General features: G+C 46.9%; 1 protein-coding gene across 2 annotated transcripts in view; it reads left to right on the top strand.

Annotated features, from left to right (window-relative positions):
* The first annotated feature begins 7,258 nt into the window (after positions 1–7,258).
* The window catches only part of TNFRSF11A (TNF receptor superfamily member 11a), a 57,844-nt gene continuing 54,277 nt past the window's right edge, over positions 7,259–10,825 (top strand). For both annotated transcript variants that reach the window (XM_066247043.1, XM_066247042.1), the window contains exon 1: positions 7,259–7,418. In XM_066247043.1, coding sequence (XP_066103140.1) covers positions 7,338–7,418 — 81 coding nt within the window. In that variant the 5' untranslated portion in view covers positions 7,259–7,337. The remainder of the gene's footprint in view (positions 7,419–10,825) is intronic.

Raw genomic sequence — 10,825 nt, 5'->3', positions numbered from 1 at the left:
AATGCATAGGTTAGGAAGAAAGGCTTACAGTTATCAAATGTTCAAGAAGTTTTTCAAGAACCACAGTGTAAGCAGAAGAAGCAGTAAAGATCAGAAATTAATGGAAAACTCAGCCAATAGAGAAGATCAAGAAAGCTGAAAAATGTGATTCTAATTAATTAAAATAATAAATTTGATTGAACCCCAGTAAGTCTTATTAAGAAAAAGAGAAGGCATAAATTACCAATATTAGAAATGAAAAATAAGAAACTTCTACAAATCCTATGACATTCAAAATAAAAATATAATGAATGACTTTAAAACTGCTTACCAAACCAACCAAAGAAAAAACAAAGCCTCAGTAGTTCCGTATTGCACAAATTGAACTTGAAATAAATGTACAACCAGCCACAAAGAAACCCCAATACCCAGTTGGCTTCCTCAGTGAATTATACCAAGTAAAAGTTCTATAGACTTCAGTCTTGCCCAGCAAAACCCTAACACTGGAACTTGATGGGACCCACTTCAGAAAGAAAAAGGACAGGCTTACCTCTCTCATGAATGTAGATGTGAAAACTCCTCACTAAAATGTTAGCAATCTTAGTCCACAACCATATCCAATAACCGTAATACCCCTCCATTAATAAAATGTTAAGTAAATTGTGATAAATTCATAAAATGGGACACTGTACAATGATGCCATGGGTGACTTACAAATATGATACTGAAACCAAGCCACACAGGCCCTGGCCGGTTGGCTCAGTGGTAGAGCGTCGGCCTGGCGTTCGGAAGTTCCGGGTTCGATTCCCGGCCAGGGCACACAGGAGAGGTGCCCATCTGCTTCTCCACCTCACCCCCTCTCCTTCCTCTCTGTCTCTCTCTTCCCCTCCCACAGCCGAGGCTCCATTGAAGCAAAAGATGGCCCGGGCGCTGGGGATGGCTCCATGGCTCTGCCTCAGGCGCTAGAGTGGCTCTGGTCGCAACAGAGGGACGCCCGGATGGGCAGAGCATCGCCCCCTGGTGGGCGTGACGGGTGGATCCCGGTCGGGCGCATGCGGGAGTCTGTCTGCCTCCCCGTTTCCAGCTTCAGAAAAATACAAAACAAAACAAAAAAAAACATGCTCCATGTAGAAGCCACTTATATAGAGTTCAAAAGCAGACAAGACTGGGCCCTGGCCGGCCACCTCACTCGGTTAGATCATGGTCCCAGTGCACCAAGGTTGCGGGTTATATCTCCTGTCACGGCACATACAAGATTGAAGCAATGAATGGATAACTTAAGAGGAACAACAAATCAATGTTTCTCTCTCTAAAATAAATTTTTTAAAAAACTTTTAAAGCCCTGGCCGGTTGGCTCAGTGGTAGAGCATCGGCCTGGTGTGCAGAAGTCCTGGGTTCGATTCCCGGCCAGGGCACACAGGAGAGGCGCCCATCTGCTTCTCCACCCCTCCCCCTCTCCTTCCTCTCTGTCTCTCTCTTCCCCTCCCGCAGCTGAGGCTCCATTGGAGCAAAGATGGCCCGGGCACTGGGGATGGCTCCTTGGCCTCTGCCCCAGGCGCTGGAGTGGCTCTGGTCACGGCAGAGCGACGCCCCGGAGGGGCAGAGCGTCCCCCCTGGTGGGCAGAGCGTCGCCCCTGGTGGGCAGAGCGTCGCCCCTGGTGGGCGTGCGGGGTGGATCCCGGTCGGGTGCATGCGGGAGTCTGTCTGACTGTCTATCACCGTTTCCAGCTTCAGAAAAATACAAAAAAAAAAAAAAAACTTTTAAAGGCAAAACTGATTAGTGGTATAATTTAATCAATCAAGAAGGATGAAGGTTAATGATTAGAAGAGAGTACAAGGGGTCTTTTGGGGGTGCTGGTGATGTTCTACTTCATGATTGGGGTGCTGGGTACATGGATAGTTTCATTTTATGATCATTCATCATGCTGCACACTTAAATAAAAATAATATTGTAAAGTGAAGTAACTCTCTTCATCTGGACAGCGGCATCAGTTGTCTGTTGAGGCCAATCTGAAAGTAGAACTTTGCCGTCGGCATGGGACAACATTTGTTTTGCAGCTCAGAAAGTCATTTATTTTGAATACCAAATCTGTAGAGCTAAAAAAAAAAATTGTCCATCAAAGCAAGCAAGGTAGGTTCCCATATCTAGTTAAAAGTGTTCATAAATTTTTGTAGTGTTGTTGGGTGATTGAAACATTAATTTATCTCTGGGGGAAAACTGACTAATCGATGCTTTACTTTTGTTCTAAAAAAATATTTTATAGGCAAGATAAGGGAGATAGCAAAACATGAAAAGGTGGGTAATAAACACTTGGTATCTATTAGTAAGTTTTCATTGAGAGGTTTGTGAAGTCTCATGTTCCCTCAGAAACGACGTGTTTTTGTGCTCTCTTTAGCTCTGTGCCCAGTGGCAATAATTATTATATCACCACGTGAAAAAAGATTTCCATAAACTGATTCATCCTCATTCTTTTTTTTCTTTTTCCTTTGTGTGTGTGTGTGTGTCAGAGACAGAGAGAGGGACAGATAGAGACCGACAGACAGGAAGGGAGAGAGATGAGAAGCATCAACTCTTCGTTGCAGCACCTTAGTTGTTCATTGATTGCTTTCTCACATGTGCCTTGACGGGGGGAGGGTGGCTACAGCAGACCAAGTGACCCCTTGCTCAAGCCAGCAATCTTGGGCTCAAGCTGGTGAGTCTTGCTCAAACTAGATGAGCCCGCACTCAAGCTGGCGACCTCAGGATTTCAAACCTGGTCCTCCACATCCCAGTCTGACGCTCTATCCACTGCGTCATTGCCTGGTCAGGCTATCATTCTTACTGACATTTATCAGCATTTAATTAATGAGATCATGCCTCTGTTTTTGGTGCTTAACTGAAGACTGTTAAAATGTAATAATATTGGCCAGTGTCTCTGTGGATAGAGCATTGGCCTGGCATATGGATGACCAAGATTCAATTTCCAGTAAGGGCACACAGGAAAAGAGACCATCTGCATATCCCTCCGTCCAACTCCCACTTACCCTCCCACAGTCAGTGGCCTGACTGGTTGCAGCGTGGCCTCAGTGCTAAAGAAACTTCATTGGAGTGCATCACCCTTGGGCACTAAAAATAGCTCACTACTGGAGCATCAGCCCCAGACGGGTTTGCCAGGTGGATCCCAGTTGGGGCGCATGTGAAAGTCTGCCTCACTATTCCCCTCTTCTCACACACACACACACACACACACACACACACATGATATAACAACCATTCACTAGAATAAATGCTACTTTTTAAATTCTGACAACTTGGGTTGGTGCAGAAGAGGGGAGGACCGGGAATTTCCAAGATGAGTTGCACCTATTCATGTAAAAGAGTGTTTAAATAAACCTATGATTCCTGTGTTTGTATAATGTGCTTTGTTTTTTACCCAGTACAAATAAAACAGTTCATTATCAGTAGTGTACTTTTAAGAAATTAAAAACATTTACCTTGAACAAATACTATCGTTTAAAATATATTTTCACAGTTATTACATATGACCAAATTTAATTATACATGTGCTTATAAAGGTGGGTGGTTTTTAAAGCATAGGTGGTATATAAATTGGTTTCTGTAGATGACGGGCAACCCTTGTAGCTACAGCATGTGATCCTTCACTTTGTAGAGAAAACGTCTGTTTGCTTAAACTTATTTCCATGTGTCTCATAATAATGTTATTTATATAGAAAAGATGACATCCTCAAGTCCATCTTCATGGACTATGTTGGTAACAAATTATTCTACATTAATAATTATAAAATATTTTAATTTTTTGTTTAGTTCTCCTAATACAGAAATAATCTTTTACAAGTAATTGAGTTTTTTTTAATTAAGCTTTTTTTTAAAGTAGATTTAATATGTTAACATGAGTATTCTTTTTTTCAAAGTGCTTCCAAAACCAGCACACTCACCTCTGGGGCTTTCCAAGCAGAAGTTTTAAATCACCGAGTCTTGTTTTTTAACAAAGAAGAGGTGATGTTGGAAATGTGCCAGGAGGGGCCGTTGCTTTTCTCCTGAAGTGCCGCAGAGAAAGTACCCTCCCCACAAGCCAGTTCCTTTTAACAAAAGCATAATCGCACCCCCCCCCACTCCAGTCCTTTTCCCCGAGAACCTGTCTCCACATTCAAGACAGTAATAGGCCAGGTGATCAAAGACTTTCATCTGTACTTACAACCATTCCTTGACTTCCTTCATTTAGAGTTCCAACATCTATTTACCAAGTGTACACACCTGTCACTTAAAATACAAAAGGACCTTTCCCTCGATGTAAATATATAATTTAAAAAAAACCCACAACTCGCCTGATACTAAAACTTCAACGCACAGCGAGGCAGGACAGGCACTGCAGAGCCAGACAGCTGGGTCTGAGTCCCAGCTCTGCCACTTACTGTCAAGGGACCTTCAGAAAGTGACTGACCTCTGTGCCTCAGTTTCCTCATATGTGAAATTGGACTGACCATAGTTTTCCTTAAAGGCCATTGTAAGGATTAAATAAACTTGTAAGTAGCATAAGTACCACACTCCTACTAGTAATCATGTTTACTATTATTGTTTTTCCAGAAATTTCCACTTATGATTAGTACTTACAAACATGGGATGATATTATTATTCTGTTACTTGCTGCTTTTGCTTAATATACAGAGGTGGCCAAAAGTGAGATTACAGTTGTGAGTAGGCAAAACAGTTTATTGTTTTATTTATTTGTATTGTCTTATTAATATTATTTCATATCCATACCTATGATTTATCTTTTAGGTAATGATGGCTGGTAATTTAACATATTTTTGCCTACCCCTGTACCATGGACATCTTTCTCAAACTATCTAATGTTCTTAAATAGCTGCATTGTAGTCTATATTATGAGGGACCATAATTTTTTCTACCATTTCTATATTAACTGACATTCACATTTTTCTCTGTGGTTTTCCAAAAATGCTAAGATAAATATCCTTATACCTTTCTCTCCTTGTGCTGATACGTTAGATTCCAAGGTATAGAATTGCTTTGTCAAAGGATATTTCCCCTTCGAACACCACCAGATCGCTGCACAGTAAGAAGTTATGAAGCACAACACATAGCGTGACTATAGTTGGCACCAATATGGGAGGGGAATGGAGGATCCAAGGTCCTTCTGGGACACGTGAAGTGACAGAATTTCATCTGAAAGTGGACAGTGGTTATTTATAGGTGCATATTATAATCCGGGAGCTAAATAAAACAAGAAGATATATAGATAACTGGAGAGAAAATAGAATCCTTAAAAAAATTATCAAAGAACCCAAAAGATGAAAATGGAGCAAAGATGGAACAAATATTAGAAACAAATAGCAAGACAGACTTAACCTTCACCGTATGTGTAGTCACATGAAATGTGAATGGTCTGAGCAGCACTCCAGTCAAAAGACAGCAATCGTCAAATTGGATGAAATAAAAAGGCAAGACCCAATGACAGGCTGTCACTTTAAAACAGACACAGATAACATAAAATGATAGAGTGAGACGTGGCATGTCACTATTCACAAGAAAAGTGAAGTAGCACCTGAGGTCAAAGTAGACTTCAGCCCAGTTTTACCATCGATTAAAGACTTACATAACAATAATGATACAAGGGTCAATTTTTCAAAAAGACATAACCCTAAATGTTTATACTTCTAATTAGAGCTTCAAAGCCATGGGGGGGGGGGTGTGGACAGAACTGAACTGAATCCATATTGTTGGAAATTTCCAGTTTTCTCAGAAGAAGACAGAAAATCAATGTGGGTAGGTATTTCCACCAATTTGACCTTAATGACATTAATATACCACCTCACCCAGCAACGGTGGGTTGCACCCTCTTCTCGAGTGCACAGGGAATATTCACCAAGCTACACCGGGTGCTGGGCCAAAAAAGGAAGGCGGGTAGACAGATATGGCACTCAAGGACTTCAAAACAATGTATTCCATTGACATGGACAAGTATTTTCAATCAAAATGTTATCTGTACAGCCTGACCTGTGGTGGCGCAGTGGATAAAGCGTTGACCTGGAAATGCTGAGGTCGCTGGTTCAAAACCCTGGGCTTGCCTAGTCAAGGCACATATGGGAGTTGATGCTTCCAGCTCCTCCCCCCTTCTCTCTCTCTCTATCTCTCTCCTCTCTCTCTCTCTCTATCTCTCTCTCCTCCCCCCCCTCTCCTCTCTAAAAATAAATTAAAAAATTTAAAAAAATGTTATCTGTACAGAGGAGAGGGTGTACAGGTTCATCCAGCATCCACCTAGAACCGCAGGGAAGCCTTACCAGGCGTGGCACAGTGGATAGAGCGCCACCCTGGGCTGCTGAAGACCTGCATTGGAAACCAGGAGGTCACTGGCTTGAGCGTGGAATCATAGACATGACCCCATGGGCGCTGGCTTGAGGCCAAAGGTTGCTGGCTTGAGGAAGGGGTCACTGGCTCGGCTGGAGTCCCTCTCCCCCAGTCAAGGCACAAATGAGAAAGCAATCAATGAACACAACTAAGGTGCTACAACTATGAGTTGATGCTTCTTATCTTTCTCCCTTTCTGTCTGTAACTCCCCACCCCCAATTCATCTCTCTCCCTAAAAAAAAAATTAAAAAAATAAAAATAAAGAATGGCAGGGAAGACACACTCCTAGGGAAAGAGTGACAGGTGCTGTGCCCCAGAGGGCGGGCAGGTTCTCTACCAGGAAAGAGGCCACGCCAAGACGTGTGCCTCGCCGGGGGCGAGGGGCAGAGACGGTGGTGGCTGGCAGCCCGGAGCCGGGTCCCGGAGGAGAGTAAGTGGCCAGGGACTGCGTGAGCCTGGATATGCTGGTGCCCTTTCGCTGTAGTTCACAAGACCTCTCCTTGCGTTCCTGCCTGGGGAGGCCCTGCCTGGACGGGCTGAGGGCGCGGGGCGGGGGGTAGGCTGGGGTCGGGGGTCGGGCCGTCGGCTGCGTCCCTCCGTGGGAAGCCCACGCGTTGGCAGCTGTCTGCGAACTTGAAAGACACCAAGTCAGGTCGCCGCAAAACTGCCCGCTGGCGGCGTGCAACCTGAAGAGCAAAGGGAGGGTGCGCCCGGGCTAAGCGCCGTGCCCACGGCCCTCACCCCCGGCCCCGGGTCTCCGCTCGCCCGGGCAGCAGATGTCGCGCGGGCGGCGCCCCGTGCTCCGCGCTCGGGCACCACCTGGCGGGCGCAGCGGGCCCCGCCGAGCGGGGCGGGCGGGGACAGGTGCCGGAGGCGGGGCGGGGCGCCGGGGGCGGAGCCGGGCAGGCAGACCCGGGTCCCCAGACCGCCGGCCACGCCACCCGGTCCGCAGAGGCCGCAGAGCGCGGCGCCCAGCCCGCCCGTCCGCGCCATGGCCCCGCGCGCCCGGCGGCGCCGCCCGCTGCCCTCGCTGCTCGCGCTCTGCGCGCTGCTCGGCCTCGGCCCGCTGCAGGTAGGGGGGCCGCCCGCGCTCCGCGCCTTCTCGGGAGCTGGGGGGCGCGCGGGCACGCGGGCGCGGATGCTGGGGGACGTCGCGACCGCTGGACCGACAAGCAAGAGCAGAGGATTTGGGGGCAGAGACGTGGGATCGTGGGGAGGCGGTTATGCGAGTCGGACGGTGACGAGAGGGCAAGGGCAAGTGGGCGGGTATTGGGGGGCCGCGGGTCCCCAGCACCTGAGTACACGAGGCAGAACTCCGAGGCGCAGACCATGCGCGCGTTCGGGAGCCATCCCTAAATACCAGTTCTCAGGTCACGTGGCGTCCCCCGGGAGCTCTAGGTTGATCCCTCTACTTGGGCGTCGCACCGGCTCCTAATCTCTGTGTCCCCGGTCATCAGAAGGCTGAAGCACCGCTCGCCTCGCGGGGATTCCTGGACCATGCGGTGAAACCGAATTGGGCAGTTTCTGCAGCAATGCTGACCCCCCTTTCCATCTGTCCCTTGTCTCCCTCCTACCCCCAACTTCTCCCACAGGCAGTTTAAGGTCCACTAGTTCAGGTTCTGGCCCTGGATGACCGTAGAATACTGTTTGCAAAGGGAGAAACCGAGGTTCTCGCGGCGCTTCAAGCCCGAGGGGAACCAGAAACAGCTCTGCTGCCCTCGAGCTCCGCCGGCTGGGGCTGGGACGGCAAGCGCTGCCCTTCCGTCCCCACCCCCACCCCACACAGACACAGTATCCGGTGGCTGGTGAGGGGCTTCAGTGTGAAAAGTGCTAGGGGGCCCTCAGTGAGCGTCCTCTCAGATCCCAGTCCTCGGCGAGGAGTTGTCTCTATCCGATCACTCAGCACAGTTGCAGGTACACAAAGCCAGTTACCGCTTTCCTGTCCTCTGGGAGGGAATCTAAGGGCAACTCTAGCGCCGCAAATACTGTGAAAACCTTGTCCGCTTGGAAGTTCCTCGGAAGGAAGGGTAAGTGGGGGTGGTCTCCTCGGTTTCAGCAGTTTCATATATCCCTTCTCTGATACAATTGGCTAGGCTGTCGTTCCCCGCGTGCGCGATTATGGCCCAGAGCCCCCGTGCAGACCGGGAGAGGCATTTGCAGAACTGCCTGCGTTTGGGTGAGAAGAGGGGAAGAGCTACCCTGGGAGAGACGCCTTGACAAAAATATCAATCTGCCAGAGGCTCTAGCAGAAAATGCTGGTGGAGATGCCTTCCCTGTCCTTCCTCTTTGTGTGGGTCCCTTTGCGCACTGGAGGGACAAGAAAGCCAGACACCTAATGGAATTTTTCATTTTAAGCACTTGAGGTGTTGCTTAATTAGATGTTCAACAGGTTTGGCAGGGCGCTAGCTGCTTTATTTGAACCAAAGGACAGGGGATCCCATGAACAGCTAGCCATAGGAGAAAAAGCTTCCAGCTGCACAGTTTGAAGAAGCCTCTCGCATGTTGTTGGGAAAACTATCCGTATGTGTAAAACGAAGTAGGTTGTCATATTAACTGCAAACGTCTTCAAAACCAATTTGTTTTTCAGCGAGACCTTTCAACTGGTGCTATTTCCCCTCTCTTTTCCCTTTGGCCACTTGAATTATGTGTATTTTGAAATCATATCTAGACAAAACAATCAAATGATGCTGATGGTCTAATCAAATGATATCGTTTAAGCCCAGTCCTCCCAGTGGAAATCCACTAACTGTGAAAGTGGAAATGCAGCATTATTCCCTACAAACACTGTGGTGACAGGTTTTACCATGACTGCTTCCTTAGCAAATGGATTAGTTTTTTAAAAAGGAATTCCTTTCGCTATAGGTTCAAGGTAGTAATCACATGCTGGGCGAGTCTTAGCAAGCTGATTTGTGTGGTTGGGGGTGGTGGTTTTGTAAAATCATTGGCAAAACAGCTTCTAGAAAGTGCTTTATCTGCAAGTATTGTACTTTGTTTCATTTACATTAATTAAATAGATTGACACTTACCTGGAAGGCTGTAGGTTTTGCCTTTTAAAACATTTCTGTGTTTATATCTCTGTCTGCCTGTCTTTGGGAGGGAATTTGTTTTCAGACATAAGAAGGGTATTTGCCTACCGATGAAAACAGTTTTATGTCACTAGTTCTGCTGTTTACTCCAAGTGAGGAACTATAGAAGCATGCCGTTTTCATTAAGGTAACTGGTAATGCACAGATTCATTCCTACTCAAGGCCATCAAACATTTATGGGGATGTAAAACACTGCGTTTGTGAGAAACAAAGCGGAGATAGCTGGGTCTCCATGGGTCACAGTCCAGAGGAGAGGACAAGACGGGCGGGCAAAGGTGCACTGAGAATAGAGCAGCTGTGACAGGGGACATGTGGCGTGTGGTGGAGAGTAGTGGGAGTGAGTATAGCTGGAGGAATCAGGGAGGGCTTTGGGAGGAAGGGGTTTCTGAAGCAGCTTTAGAGGGTGGGTAGGAAAGCAAGAGAAGGAGTAGGTTCCAAGAAGCAGTTGAGGAAGAACATTTTTTAGTTGAGAGGATGGCGTGAGTAGTTTAGGCTCAAAGGAATATTGCCCAAAAAAAACAACCCCTCATATTTTTATGACTTTGATAGTACAAAGCTCTTAATTCAGGAAACCTCACCAACAGACAGGGCGGTGAACATTTACAGTTTTTGAGATAACTCTTGTATGGCCCTTATTGAGGTGATGAGGACACTAATCAGAAACAGATTGGCCTCAGGGCCCTGGAAGACCTGTGGGGAGACCCTGTAGAGGAAATTCCCCAGGGTGGAGTTCTATCTGGGCTATAGGATCAGCGGGTGCTGGGCACCTCCATGGGCTGTCTCCCTGCCTCCCATCTCATTGTGAAGGGGAAGCTTGGTGCATGTTCATGCCTCATTTAAAGAGCCACAGACACACACAGATTGGTGGCCTTCTAGTTCATTTTGTCAGTAAAAATTATTTCAAATGCCTCTCCCATTATTTCCTTCCAACTGGTTACCCTTTTCCCCAAAAATGGCAAATCTGTAATATGAAAGCATTCTCAGCATTGATAAGGAAATATGAGCTTGCTTTTTGCAGTTATCTACCAGAAATTCTCACACCAGGAAGACTGAAACAATAAAGGTGAATCTTTGAAGGTCGTCAGTAAATCAGTGTTTTATGAGGCCATGAAAAGGGGAGTTCCGAGCCAGGGCCTCCTTTGCAGAGAGTGTTGTTTTAAGAAGGTGCTGCAGGAACTCTATCTGCCATGTCAGTATCACATTTTCCCCACTGTATTTTCCTATTTTTGAAGTGCATGGAAAAAAGTATTAGTGTTTTTCCCACATGCTGTGTCCAGTGGACTAGGAATGCTGTCTGGCCCATTCTTTTTCCCAAAGTGAGTTTGCATCCGTGTGATGGCCATCAGCTCTACAAGTGACCCACTCCCTGGGGCATCAACCCTCTGGCCAGGTG

Source organism: Saccopteryx bilineata, chromosome 11 (assembly GCF_036850765.1).
Source record: "Saccopteryx bilineata isolate mSacBil1 chromosome 11, mSacBil1_pri_phased_curated, whole genome shotgun sequence".
Taxonomy (NCBI): Eukaryota; Metazoa; Chordata; class Mammalia; order Chiroptera; family Emballonuridae; genus Saccopteryx; species Saccopteryx bilineata.
This window is presented reverse-complemented; position numbering and strand designations above follow the sequence as displayed.